Source organism: Tympanuchus pallidicinctus, unplaced genomic scaffold, assembly GCF_026119805.1.
Source record: "Tympanuchus pallidicinctus isolate F22 unplaced genomic scaffold, pur_lepc_1.0 scaffold34, whole genome shotgun sequence".
In the NCBI taxonomy this organism is placed as follows: Eukaryota; Metazoa; Chordata; class Aves; order Galliformes; family Phasianidae; genus Tympanuchus; species Tympanuchus pallidicinctus.
The window spans coordinates 2,606,008-2,620,730 of record NW_026294752.1 but is presented as its reverse complement, the minus strand read 5'-3'; the positions used below and the strand labels follow the sequence as shown (position 1 = coordinate 2,620,730).

Sequence of the window (14,723 nt, the reverse complement as noted above, 5' to 3'; positions counted from 1 at the left end):
TTAATTAATTTTTTATGGTGATCTCTTACAGGCAGCTGCTTTCTTCTTACCATGTATAGCACTGCTCTTTTAGCTGTTACACTTTATTTCAGACTCTGTGTCTGATTGCCGAAACAATTTCAATTGTGCACTGCTCTCCCTGCTGTCCCTTCAGGCTGGATGATTGACGCAGACAGCCGGCCCAAGTTTCGTGAGCTGATTGCAGAGTTCTCCAAAATGGCTCGTGACCCTCCCCGCTATCTTGTTATACAGGTACTGAACAACATGTCCAATGGGCGTTTAATATCGGGTCCAGAATGATTAATGATGAATAGGAAAATAAATTCCTGGTTTGGACAATTTTTCCACACAAAAGATGCCAGGCCACACAGGCCAATGTTCCCATGCTTTGCTTCCTTCCAAGGCAGAATGATTTATCCTGCCCATACCACTTCTGGGTGCTACAGCAAAATTTTTTTTATGTTGACATTTACTTCAAGCTAAAAGATCCAACACAAATGGCATAGGTATGAGGATGTGAAAGCTGACTGAAATGGCAGAGCTCTGTGTTTTAGAGAATCTGTTGGTCTGTTTATCTCCTTGCCAGTGAAGGATTATTTCCTGTGATGTTTGCTGAAACATGATGTGGAAAGAGAAGCCATTTAGGAAAACAAGAGCAGTTGTAGAATAGATTTTGAACATCCTCTCTGGCACTGATGGTAAGAGGAAACAGCACAGCTGTTTTTGGCAGAATGTGAACTTACATTCAGTAACAGCATGAGTTGAGAAGGTATACTGCAAATAATTTCTAGCGCATGCTGATAATTTAAGGACAGTTCTTGCCTTCCAGGTCTTAACACATTCAGCTAGAACCACAGACAGAATTTCAAGACCAATATTTTCTTAACACTGGTCCCCGTCTATGCCCAATAACATACTGAAGTTCTGAAAGGCTAACGGAGTTGGAATAGTTTGAATATTACAAAATATTCAAAAGATGTTACAAAAATGCAGATATTTTACAGCAGCATGGACGTCGCAAGTCCAAATTCTATGGATAGTGAGGGCTTGAAGGAATTCAACTTAATGGAATCCTCTCTCACTCTGATTTGTCTCACAGGGAGATGAAAGGATGCATTTGCCCAGCCCTACAGATTCCAAGTTTTATCGCACCCTGATGGAGGAGGAGGACATGGAAGACATTGTGGATGCAGATGAGTATCTCGTCCCACACCAGGGCTTTTTCAACAGCCCATCTACATCTCGGACTCCTCTCCTGAGTTCATTGGTATGAAGCTTTTCCTCTCTGAAAACAAAAAAAAGAAGTAATGAGAGAGTGAACTGTTTCTCATGCTACCTGTATTTTCTCTCTCCTCCTTTTCAAAAGAGCGCTACTAGCAACAATTCTGCTACAACCTGCATTGACAGAAATGGGGTAAGTGGAATGACTCGTAAAAAAGGAGTAGCAGCACTGTGTGACCACTTTCCTATTGAACCCCCCTCTCCCTTTTATACCTCACTTATGCAAGTCAACTTCTACAACACAGTCCCTGTAATACTGAATTTCTGCATTTCCAACCTAGCAGGGGCACCCTGTGAGGGAAGACAGCTTTGTCCAGAGGTACAGCTCAGACCCAACAGGTAATTTCTTGGAAGAGAGCATAGATGATGGCTTCCTGCCTGCTCCAGGTAAGTACCTCTCCTATGTTTCCATCCTAGGGCTATTCACTCACAAACCTTTTGATCAGTTAAGACTCTTGCATGAATATAGCTGTCTTCCTTACTCTTTGAGAGAAAGGAAGCAGTCCAAATGTTTCCTACCTTTTGCTTTTACTCAGTAAACAAGAGTGGAAACGCATGCACATATCCTGTTCTTAAACTTTTTCTGGTTGCTTTTGGCCACCTCTCATTTCCACTCCTTCATGAGCCAAGTTCCCCATGTTTACCACGTGTGCCATCTGGTCAGGAAGTTTAGGTGTGTCAGTCTATGTTTAAAGCTTTCTACTACTTCAGAAAATATCATGTCAACATAGATTTCACCCCTTATACCATTTCTGCCATATAAACAGTTTTCTGGTCATGATATTGATACAGGAAGGAAGCTCACAGGTTCCCATTAACTTACAGCACTGGCCATCACAGAGTGAGACAGAAGGCAGAGAGGGTCACGGTTAAGTAGTATCCTCAAAAAAAATTAACCTTCTCTCCCTTCCCACATCTCTTTTGAAAAGACTGACAAGAGACTGCATATGAGTGAGATGTGGAATCTCTGTTACTGTCTGTTCTGTATTTCCCAGGTAGTTGCTTCATCTCTAAACATTTTTTGAGGGATATGGCTTCTGACCACCAAACTCCCTACTGAAATTTCAGAACAGTGTCAGGGACATAGCTGCTGAAATCAGCACTAGCTATCTTGCAGCCAAGTTTCAAAGCTACTGCTTTGAAACTTGAATTTTGATGGTGAGCTTCAAGGCAGTATGCTTCATGTACAGCTTGGCAGTCATTGCATTTAGCTCTCTTCCACTCTGGATGCAGAGCTGGGAAGTCTGGTGAGATGTTGCACTGAAAAAAGTGTTGCAGATGGATTAAAACCGGCAGCTAAAGTGGTGCAAATGGTTGCATTAGTCATACCTCACCACTTCCATTATCTCGGTTGTTTGTTTTTAATTCCAGAGTACGTAAACCAGTTGATGCCCAATAAACCATCTACTGCCATGGTCCAAAATCCAATCTACAACAACATCTCTCTCACAACAAACTCAAAGCTCCCCATGGACTCAAGCTACCAGAATTCCCACAGCACAGCTGTGGACAACCCTGAATATCTCAACACTAACCAGTCCCCACAGGCCAAAACAGTTTTCGAGAGCTCTCCTTACTGGATCCAGTCAGGCAATCATCAAATAAATCTGGACAATCCTGACTACCAGCAGGACTTTCTACCACATGAAACGAAACCTAACGGTCTCTTGAAAGTTCCTGCAGCAGAAAACCCAGAGTACTTGAGGGTAGCAGCACCAAAAAGTGAATACATTGAAGCTTCAGCATGACCACAGAGGATTTCTTCTTGCATTGAGGCAAGCCAGACTGGTGAATCATCTGGCTGCTGCAAGAGCAAAAACTGTTCAGCGCGAATGGCAACCACAATGCATCAATAAGCACACTTCAGCATGCAATCTGAATCTGCAAAGCCAATCTCACAGGACAGTTTGGGTCTTTTCTTGCCCATTTCCATGTATAGCTGAAGCCCATGCCCTGCACTGAGATGTGTGTTGAAATGGAGCGGGACCTTTCTTGTACAGAAAAAATATGGATGCATTCCTTTCATTTTCAAATGGTAGCATGGTAAGAAGCCACTCTGGGATGAACTTGTGAGCTGTACACTCTGTACAGTCAAATTTCTTTCTACAATGTGTATTTTTATAAATGTTTCTAACAGATTTTTTGGATCTTTTACAAGATCAGATGCTTGTACTGCTCATCTGTTAGTTGGTGATCAGATCACCAGCAGAAAGAAAAACAATGTTACTAAATAGTTTTCCAAAGGTCCTGGAACAGAAATAGTTATTCCAAAACACAGGATTTTTACACATTGGCTCCACATACTGCATCTTGGCATGAACAGGAAAAGTGCATCTGGTGGACGTATGGGAGATTCTGTCCATGGCAGGATGAAGCAGATTATTCTGGGGAAAACCAGCACAAGGAGTGAATGGCAAAACACACCACCTACTGACCACTGCTGCTAAAAACTGACAGGAGGAATGCAGCTCACAATAATTTGTAGATTTTTACAGAGCACTCACTCGTCTGTTTTCTGATGGTAAAACACAAGGCGTTTTTCTGATGTATTATGCTATTGTAGAGTTGTCAAAATGCCTCTCTTCAACAAAGCTGTTAAAGATGTTGCCATAACTGAAAAAATAAGTGTCAAATAATGTTTAACAGACTCTAATTAAATGTCAAGGAAATGCAAATGTTTGCAAATTGGAACCTTCATGAGACAGACAGGAAGACTGATACTAAATTAAACTTTAGAAAGGCAGGAAACACAGGTAGCTCTAGCCAAATAGTCTCTTTTAGAGACTCGGAAATCTTTTCGCCTACATTTGGCAAAGAAAATGGTCATGCCCATACTAGTGCTTTCCTCACTTCAAGGCAGAATATGGCCAGTAGCTGTATAATGCCAGGGCAGAGGCTAGGGCTGTACCTTTCCAGGTGGGGTGACCTCTCACACCTCAAAGCAACACAGGAGAGTCAGTGAGCATGGGTTCGGAAGAGAAAGCTAGAATGGTGGAAGAAGTTGCCTACCTCGTATGAAACACAGCTTCTGCTTCTTCAAAATTCCCAGCCCAGGCTTCTGTTGTCAGTGTGGAAGAGGCAGACTAGCCAAGGTTAAGACTTTAACATAATATATAAATACTGTGTATACTGATAGCATGTCAGTCACCGGAACCAAAGCAGGTACTCTTTCAAGGGCTCTATGTTACAAAACTTCTCCAGCAAAGATATTTCTTTGTGAATTAGGAGTGAAATGCCCAAAGTGTGACCTTCCAGCAGCTTGGCAGCAGTGCAATTTTAATAAAACCATCAGTTCAGAAATTAAAGGCGTGTTCATCAATTTTAGAACATTGTTTTTACAGATTTACTGAGGAGTGAAAGAGTGGTCATGTGAAATGACCCTGTTTATAGGTAATGCAGTGAAAAAGGCATCGGCAGCTCCTGTGTGTGCTGTAGCTCATCACTGCCTTTCATTTTGAGGTAGAAAAGTGTATTTAGTCAAAATTCAAAGGTTTTCCTGGTCTGCTATTTCATAGATTTGTGTCACTGAGACGTGAGTCCCAGCCACAGTGCTATGGGGAATGCAGTGTCTGACTTTGATTATTGATGGTTTGTGTTTAAAACAATAACCAAAATTTAGTTCCCACGTCCAACTAGTGGCAGATTTCTCCTTGCATTCCTGAGAGCACATTTGTTCTGTTGCTCTCAAAAGCAATGTGAATGCACAGGCAGTGCTTTTCTGCCCACCCACCACCCCAAGAGGAATGTATATAAAACCAAAATGTGTTTTAAAAGAAAGCACAGATAATTTTCAGTTCACTAAATCTGTTCTGTCTCCAAGCAGAACACTAGAAAATCATCCAGTGTGTGTCCTCCCATAGCAAATTTTCAACACCATTACATGGAAGAATGTATTGATGTTTTAATCTGTCATCCAAAACAAGAAAGCCACTAAGAAGGAGCAATATCTATAACTAGTGTTATGTAGCATTAAAATTGTTCAATATTGGTTAGTTTGCTTGCTAAAGCTTGCTAAAGCTATTTAGGAGGAATTCAGTAGAGACTTATTACTAGAAACAGGGAAATACATCTAAAATTTATTTTTATATATCTATATATATAAATATATATTTTTTTAATGAGAATACTAGGAAAGAGGATTTAGCTCTTGATAAAAACATACAGGAAGATTCCAGATTTGTGGGATTAGCTGCATTGTGAAATAATTCCAGTAAATATGCACCCTTTAAGCCATGATTTGTAAATAGGCAGCGCAGCAAAGATTAAAAAGCCAGCAAAATAAAATAAAAAAAAAGGCAGTGCCTCGAGGGGCAGATACAGTGGCACTGGGGTGAATGAGATTGTGCAGCTGCATGGTTGGCATGGGTGCTACACAGGGTAGTGCTTCTGGGTAACATGCATTAGCAAGGTACCCAACAATTGCCACTGAAAAAATAATTAATAAGCAGCTGAAATACATTCTGTGTTGTTTTTTCTTTCCACTGCAGGTCACTGACTGTATAACAGCAAGTAGCCCCATAGGTGCTAGTAAAGCCAAACTGGGCCAGGCAGCACTTTCACAGGCACCTTGCTGGTGCAGCGTTGTACAAGATACAGGCTATTGAATGGGACAGAGAAGCTGTGGGCTTACAACTTTTAGGAAACTAAGTATTAGAATTTTATTTTCTGAATACTGGAAAAGATAAAGGCACTGCATCTTGACAGCTTACATACATCAGCATCCAAAAATAACTTAAAAGCGCTGCCGTTGTCTCTCAGGATACGTGGGTATAGAACACTGATTTTAAAACACAGCTAAACAGGGTAATGGAACAGGCCACAGCCACTGGTAAAAGCCTAACAGACACTTTATAATCCAGAAAATAAAACCTCAGTTTTCACTGTATTTCTCATGGAAGGCAAAATGACACCACTCACAAGTTACTGTCTGTTAATCATAAAGCAGCAGTTAGTGACAAACTATTTGAAACAATAATTTAAGCACTACATGCTTGGATATGAAAATGTAAGTCACGTCAAGAGTCTTCATGTCACTTTGATGTTTTCCAGCAATCTGTGTGCGGTGTTGGTGCACTTTATTTCACTTGGGCCTTGGCTTGTTTTCTTCTGCTGCAAAGGAAATTGGCTTGGGAATTCTCCTACATAATGCATTATAAAATATGCTCCTGGGGTTTACTTGAGAGGAAGGGCAGAGTAGTGCCAGGCTGAGGACACAGACAGCCAGTCCACATCTGAGACAGCTGCCAAGTTTGCAATGAATTGTTCTTGCAGGCACGGGTGGGAATAGCTACACAAATGGCTCCTCTCCCTGCTTCCACCTTGCAGAGAAGTCCTCTATATTTCTAGAGAGACTGTACAAAAAACAGGGCTCAGCCTCTGTGCTTCAGGAGGCTTGAGGGTGTACCTGGGGCTGTGGCAGTGTCTGTGCCCTCACACAGTGTCTGTGGTGTCCTCGGGCTGTCTGGGGGTGCTCCAGGCTGCCAACAAGAAACTTTGCATTTCCAGACAAGCAGTCATTTTTCAAATTCAGAGTTCCAGCCTCTTCTACTAGTACAACTGCCTCTCCAGATGAGGAGTTACAAAATGCCAGCTTTTATTTCTGCCCATGCTTCTCTGGGAGAAGTAGTCTGAATCAGGACAAGATATGAAAATGTACCTGTGTCCTCCCTCCTGATGAAAACCACATACTGATGAAGCATCAAACTCTGCATGTAACACTTAGCAAGAATGCTTTGTAATGTTTTATCACCACTGAATCAATTTTCTATATTGGAATCCCATTTTCTAGTGTTCTTTTTGTAAGTTTTTATCTCTTTGTTCCAGCATACAAGTTTTTAAAGAGACTTTTTAAAAAATAACAGAAAAATAAAGTTTATACAAAAGAAAAATATGACACTTTTAAGAAGCATTTTTAATAAGCTGCATTAGGACCAAAGACGTAATGTCTTGTTTTCTTGCTTTAAAGAAATAGGGTATTGATCACCACTTCCACACTATCTCATTACAAGGAAAAGCTGCTGATCTCCATCCTGCATTGGGACTGGCCAAAGCATCGCTGTGCCAGGTGGGCTTCACAGGTCACTGAGGCCTGTCCATAGAAAACCAAACCAAACATCAGAACCAGACATCACTTCAGGGACAGATCTACAACCTCTGCTCAATTTTGATTCATTTTTCATTCAACGCAATAGCTAAACAAGGACACAGTAAAGAAAAAAAGAAACAACTGCATTATATTTTGGCTCAGATTTAGGAAAAAAATACAGTGATGAGACATGATTAGATAGCTGCCTTTTATGTGAATAAGTGCATCAACAGGCAGGGAGACTTTAAAATGAAAACACTTTTTGTTATGCATTACTTTAATTATGTGGAGAAGTTGAAATCACGACACTTCCATGATAGGTTTCACTTTCTGCCGCACATTCTCCCTAGTTGGGCATTGTGTGCATTTGCAGATCACCTGTGTTGCAAAAGCCTAGTGGACTGAAAATCATGGTTCATTCACATCAGCAATAGCTACTGTACATAAAGCAAAATGAGACTGGGAGAGGAGACTGCAGAGACAGCAGGCTGTACTGCAGTTAGAGGAGAAGGAAACCCTCAGTAGCATTAGAAAAAAAAAGTTTCCTGAAGAAAAAGAACTGAGGACCTGGCTAGAGACATATTAATTGCATCACTGAAGTCAGCAGGCAAAATACCTTCAGCAAGTTTTGGGGCTGGTGTTCCACCACCTTTGCTCTTGTCCTCCTGCATGCTTCAGCTTTGTTGCACATGGGTCTGGATGCAGTGTGGTCTCTCTGTATCTTTCTCCTTAAAATGATGAATTTTCTGATTAATAAGGTGAAAAAAATTAAACACAAAACCACACCTGTGACCTATCAAATTGCTGATTTTTTTTCTTGTGTAGCTGAACGGTACATCATTTCCAGTTGCTCTGGAATTGAGCCAAACCATACTCCTGACCTCTCGCAATCTAACTGAAAACTGTGGATTTTCAAATAACATCAACGCTATCCTTGTATTTAATGAAAGGGACATGTGAAGTAGTTGTGTACAGTGATAGGAGGGTTGGCTTACACACCTAAGTTTCTTTTTAATCCTACATTCCTAATTCTGTTCCCCTTGCAATTAATGGGATGTTAAACTTGATTTCAATGAGAGTATAAAACAAGGCTAATGTTGAGTGATTCTGATAACCAGAGATCCTATGGATCTATTACCCATTTTAGGCTGCTTGGTATTGATGCAATCAATTGAATATAAGGAATAATGTCTTTGTTTTAATGAACTATCAAGCAATATATCCGTAGATACAGGTGGTACCCTTGCATTGTAAAGTTACTCAAATATGAAAGCACTATTTGTACAATAAGAAACTCTTGACTTTTATATGGTTTAATGGTTTATACTGTTGATCAAAGATTGTTTGTATATTGAGTGAGAAAAATGAGGTGTATATTATTCTTTTTATTTGTTTTTAATTTGTTGAGAACTTTTGTTGTGATATACTGTTGTACTTGGGGGGAAGAAAAATCAGTGGCTAGCTTGCAGCGTCTGTAGCCAGAGAAGAAATCACATTAGGGATTTTTTTTGGTGGGCTTAGATTTTTCTAAGAGCGGTCACCTAAGGGATTTATCCAGTGCTTAGTGAAGCTAATAACAGAACCTCTCCTCTCTTCAATAATCTTGGGCTCTCTCTATTGGTAGTGCAGCAGTTCATAATGTGAGAAAAAATCCAGCTAACAGTTGCGACCATTGGAAGTGTAATATAAAAGACACGATGCTGCTTATCAGGGCGTTAAGAAAAGCTGCTCTTTCAAAATACACGGCAGGTTCTCACTTCTGTTTCATGGCAGCAAAAGCAGAAGAATAGTCAAAGAATCCCTCAGATTCTCATCCTGGTGGCGTTTGGCATACAAGCTATACTTACTAATGAACATCTCTGAATTTCATACTCATGAGTTATGCAACAGCAACACAGCACAACTCCATGGAAAGGAAAGTCAAAAGTTTCAATTAGAGTCACACACATGAAAAATATTATTGTACTACTCTAGCAAAAAGGATAAATTCTGTTATCAAAGCAACTGAAATAAAGCCTTTAAAGAACTGCGGGATCTGTGATATAATGGAGCAAAATACATTGGGTTTACAGTACAGTAGAGAGGATCTAGAATTGACAGTACACACTCAGCCTGGATGAGTCCCTGGTATCATCACTAGTAAACTAAATCATTATTTCTCTCTAGAGATTAATTTTGTACAGAGGGGAAAAGAAAAAAGAAATAAAGAAAAAAACAAAAAACAAAAAAAAAAAAAAACCAAAAAGAACCACTACAGCACCTTTCTCATTTTCATCTTTCCATCCAGACCTTTCCAACACATAGGCTGCATGTTTTACCAGCTCAACTTACCTTATTCAGAACTTATGTAGTCTTAATATTACTGGTTCTCAGAAATGTCTAATGTGTATTAATGCATGATATTTTTATTTTAATAAAAGTAATTAAATAAATCTGCTGCTTGGAAGCATGTTTTTTTTTTTTTTTTTTCCTTTTTCAGTGCTAAATTAAGATTCTGCATAAATTAGTATTACTATTTTTAACTTGAAAAGGAACTGAGATATATGTCCATTCACCTCCGCTGTGAAGATTCAAGTCTTCTTCATTGGGCACGAATACTCTTCTCTGTATTTCACAGACAGAAAAAACAAAGGCACAGCATTACCCAAAGAAGTGGAGACACTGGTGGGTAAAAATCTCCCCGCTGAAGCACTAGAAGAGAGGAAATTAAAAATCAAGAATGAGGTGAGTATAGAAATGTACGAATGTTTGGGAAGAATAAACATTTAGAAATTTCACTGATCTCAGTTCAAAAGCCTGAAGCATAAAAAGTGACAAAAGGTGCAAAAGGATAGGACGGCCAAAGAAACACAGCTGTTGTGTTTCCCTACTTATTCCCTAATTATTAGTATTCTCTAATTTCCTTATCTCCGTTAAGGTAAGATACAGAAAACTGCTATCTAAGGAGAGGAAGGCAAGTCTCTGCCACGTTCTTCCTTCATTATTCTCATCAGCACTGATCAAACATCATGTTTCACTATTCCCAAATTCAAGCAAGGAAAGAGCAAAGTGAGCCTTTAGGGATCTCATCCAAACCTGCAACAACTACACCAAATCCTGTAAGAAATTTCCAGGACAGCCAGTAAGAGCCATGGCTACAGTCAGAGTCTCTACCACAGTGCCTATGACAGACTCACAAGCTGTGAAGATGGCAGAGCTCATCCAAGGCCACATCCTGCCCAGGGCTGAGTGGTTGGGCTCCCCGTTAGCCACATTGCTCACGCCAGGAGCTTACCATTGCAGAGTGTTTTTCCATGCGGCACCAAAGCAGGCGCTTACTAATCCATCAGCACAGCTCCTCTGAAGTCACACAGCACATGTTGGTGCCCACCGGAGGTAGACTCATGGCAGACCCCCAGGTGTCTGGGCCAGCAGACACCAAGGGATGCGTCCTGCACAGGATGTTTGTGAGGTGGACAAATTCAAAACGGAGGACATTGCTGCTCATATTTGAAAGAGGAACTGGAGTTAGAGGTCGGGTGGTGCTTTAAATTGTTGGGAACTGAAATCTCCCTAATAACTACCATACGTGAGATGTTCCACATCAGAGCTTTTATTTCAGAAAGCCTTTTGCTTTAAAACCTCTTTTCTTTCTGAAGAGAGAAGTATCATCTAATGCACGCATTAACCCCAGGGACTGCTGTCCTGTGAAACTGAACCAGCTCAGAAATAGCAGTGTTTGTCTTTGTATCCAGTACTGCGTGGGCTGATTTACACTTTTCAGTTCTTTCTCATTTCTTCCTTTTGGGTATAGATGTATGGATTTGTATGGGAACTGTTGAGTCATGGTCGCACCACTGATTGAGAACCAGGGAAAAGGACCTGGTCAGCCCTGGAAGCACAGGTGAGGGCAACACAGCTGAGTGATGGGAAGGGGTGGAGCCTGGCTGCACCTCTCTTAGACTGCATTTAAGGGCTGACTGCCTCAGGGAAGGATCTCTGGTTGGAGATCTGTTCTTTGTAAAGATTTTCCTGTGAGCCTAGGTCTTTGGAGACCAGTGAGCATTCTTCCTTTGTAGCAACACTCCATCTGATCTTATTCCTTTGCTGTTATACTCCTCTAACTCCTCTATCATCATTCCTCTCTATGAATCTTTCCAATTGTAACAGGATTACATTAGACTTCAGTGGCTCCTGTCCTTCTCAGGTGTGAGCTATGATGACAGTGGAGATGGCTGTTCTTGTCTTACAAACAGCTTTCATTTAGCTGTGTTTCTACTGGCACTCTTAACCAGTCAATATACAGTTAATAGGGATCGTAGCTGACTGTATCACTTTCTGCCTAATTGCTAAATCATCGAAAGCAGATAACTCGTGTGTTCTATGGTGGTGGATAATAAGCACAACCACCTCCGCTGCTGCCTGCGAAGAGCAAGCTGCACTAGGGCCGGCTGCTTCGGGTCAGAAATGCCAGAGGGGCAGCTCTTGTAGGGGTGCCAAGTCCTCCAGGCCCCGACCACGCTGTTCTGTGCGGACAGCCCGGTGGGGAGAGGTGCAGAGAGCACAAACAGCCATCGAGGCTGGCAAAGCGCAGCCAAGCCTGCAAAGCCTGCCTGGCTCCTGTTGTTGGAAGGTGCGGAAGAAAAGCTAGCAGTGCCCTCTTCTGGAAGAGATTAAAATGTGAGCAAATACATAGCTTTAAGATAGGCTTCCAGCAAGCAGAGCAGAAAAAAATAGCTCAAACAAGCAATTTACTTTCCAGCCTATTTGGAGTACAGGTTCATGCTACATTTAATCCAGTGTAAGTACGGGCTGTTGCTGCAAACGATCGCTGCGCTGATCCGATGGGTAATTAATCCTTCTCTCTGATGGTGTAGTTTAAGCAGATCTACAATGTGATTGCATGCACGAGAGATCTGAGGTCTGATGTGGCAGTGTGTACGCCAAGGACATGACCGGACCATGTGACAAACGGGTATGTCCTGCCCTCAGGAGCTCCTGCACATACTCTTGTGAAGCACGCCACTTCTGTAACACTCAGTTATTTGTTTTCTTCGTGTCATGCAGATAATGCTGTGAGTTGAAATAATGCAAATAGGCTGTGTCAGCACAAAGGGAATTAAGTTCGTTCTTGCTTTATGATTTTTATTTACTCTGCTGTTAGGAAGCAGGCTTTGCCCAGGCTTTTCTTTATCATATGAGGAGTTTCCAACATACACACAACCTTTTGCAGAGTAAATAAGAATATTTTCAGTGAGTGACAGCTTTGGAAAAGTTGTGGTCTTGTGGAACGCGAACAAAAAAAAATGTTATGTACACTTAAAAAATGGTTGTACTGGCTTCTATCTTGCTAACACAGAATTATTTGTTACTTGATTCTGGTTCAGAATGCAATAGAGATTTGCCTAAGAAATCTGGATGCTGTACTCAGGATGCCAGACTAGTTACCTCACAGAGTTATCTCTAGATCTGTGACGGGGCACGGGCCCGAAGAGAGGGGAAAAAAAACAAAGGAGTGGAGAAGGAAAAGAGAAGCGTTAACCATTTATGCCTATCCGGCCCGGCCCCGGGGCTTCTGAGTGACTCGCGGGCCGGCGCCTCGGGAGAGCCGGGAAATCGGGGGGTAGGGGAAGGGTAGGGAGACAGTAGGTGGGTGGAGGAGGAAGGAGGAGGAACGGTAATTTACTGAAGTAGACTGCAGGAGAACTTTTCTCCTTAGCTTTTCTCCATAGCGAGAGGGAGGCGCGCTGAAGCCCTGCAGGCAGCTCCGTGTTTCCTTTCGTCCTCTGGGGAATGGCCGCTCCCCCCCGCCCTCTGAGAACCAAAATTCCCAAAAAAGGCAGTGCACAGAACCGGAACATTAACTCTTTAACTGCTTTACGTGATGTTAATCATGTGGAATATCGACAACAAAAATCACAAAACCATGACAAGTTATAAGGAAGTGAGGTCTGCATTTGTCTCAGATGTGTGAAGACAATAAACCTAATTCCCATCACACATCAGCTCAGCAGGCAAGCAAAAACTACGGAATGCCTTTGTGCTGAAATTGACTTATTTGGAACCTTTTATATTTGCAGAAGGCAACAGGCATGTCTCTGCGACGTATTAGACAAGGGATAAATAGCATCATGAGAGGCTGTTCATCTGTGTTCCTCCTGAATGTTGCACTGCTTTCTTCCCAGTTTTATATCTCTTGTGTATTGCAGAACCATGCCAGTTAACAATTTTTTGCAGAGCAAGTGTGCTGATACTCTTGCTCAGGATGTCTTCTTGTGGTACTGGGGCATTGACCCATCATAGGCAGTGGCAAGGTCAGGCAATAGGCATTTGAAATCAGTACAAAAATACAGGCAGACAGCAAGAAATTCTTGAGAGGACAGTGATCTATATGTAATTAGATACTGGAGGTAACACTGATCCCGAATTCATGTTTGTAAGCATCCTTGTCAGTTTACTAATTACATAGGCTTTTCTGCTGCTTCCTTTCAATAGGAGATGTTTTAGGCTAATAGGGCACTTCTCCTAAGGTAACAGTGGTCACTGGGAAGCTTAACATCGTTATGAAGCAAGAGATGAGCCCATTGGGATACTGGCAGCTCAGAGGATTTGCACCAAGATGGTTTTTGAGGAAGCCAATGGCAAGAAACTGGAAAGTAGGAATGGTACATCAAGACAATTGGAAGTGATCCTGCAGAGATGATGCTGGCTGTTGATAGTGTGCAACAAAAACTGGGCTTCACCACATCTCTGGAAGATTAGTAAACACATTACACTAAGGTAGGAAACTGAGATAAAGAAATACCGTCTGGGCTGGTGTGGGATGCCTGAAGGGAGGGAATTTTAATAACACTGATGGAAACTAGAGGGCAAGCCTGTCTTCAGCCAGCCTTGGTGATTTTGATGGTTTAATTGCATTCACCAAGCAGAAGTTACTCTCTGTGGCTCGGGCTGTTTCAGCTCTTCAGGGAATACAAAGCAATGGGATCCAGCTAAAGCTCACATTCACTGAACTGGCAGTGCCTTTTATCAGTTTATGACCTTATGACTTTTTCTGTTATGTTAACTATAATTTTTATCTTGAAATGTGTAATAAGAACACGTTTCACACGTGTAATAAGAACTTACTCTTCATATTGAAGACAAATATATAGACAGTGACTGCTTTTCCACAGATGGTGAGAAATTAGGGCTGAATAAATTTGTAGTCATAATTTATAATATAATCTTAAGAAAAAGAGGGGAAATTACACAATTTATATGGTACAAATGCCTTCCAACGTTGTATTACTGTACAATAAAAATTTTAGTACAGGTTGGGGCAAAAAGCTGTGGATTTGTTTTTCACTGGGGAAATTCATTGTGTTCTTCATCTTGA

At 41.4% G+C, this 14,723-nt stretch overlaps 1 protein-coding gene and 1 long non-coding RNA gene across 4 annotated transcripts in view; both read left to right on the top strand.

The window, feature by feature from the left end:
* The window catches only part of EGFR (epidermal growth factor receptor), a 152,815-nt gene extending 143,017 nt beyond the window's left edge, over window positions 1–9,798 (top strand). For 2 of the 3 annotated variants that reach the window (XM_052698992.1, XM_052698994.1), the window contains exons 24-28: window positions 155–252; window positions 1,100–1,267; window positions 1,367–1,414; window positions 1,563–1,668; window positions 2,653–9,798. In XM_052698992.1, the coding sequence (XP_052554952.1) occupies window positions 155–252; window positions 1,100–1,267; window positions 1,367–1,414; window positions 1,563–1,668; window positions 2,653–3,029 (797 nt within the window). In that variant the 3' untranslated portion in view covers window positions 3,030–9,798. The remainder of the gene's footprint in view (window positions 1–154; window positions 253–1,099; window positions 1,268–1,366; window positions 1,415–1,562; window positions 1,669–2,652) is intronic. The other variant, XM_052698993.1, reaches the window with a different exon arrangement.
* A 1,048-nt stretch (window positions 9,799–10,846) lies between these two features.
* LOC128088466 (uncharacterized) lies at window positions 10,847–14,119 on the top strand. The gene is made up of 3 exons (XR_008210264.1): window positions 10,847–11,249; window positions 12,223–12,320; window positions 13,876–14,119. It is a non-coding gene; the product is annotated as an uncharacterized LOC128088466 (long non-coding RNA).
* The last annotated feature ends 604 nt before the right edge of the window (window positions 14,120–14,723 follow it).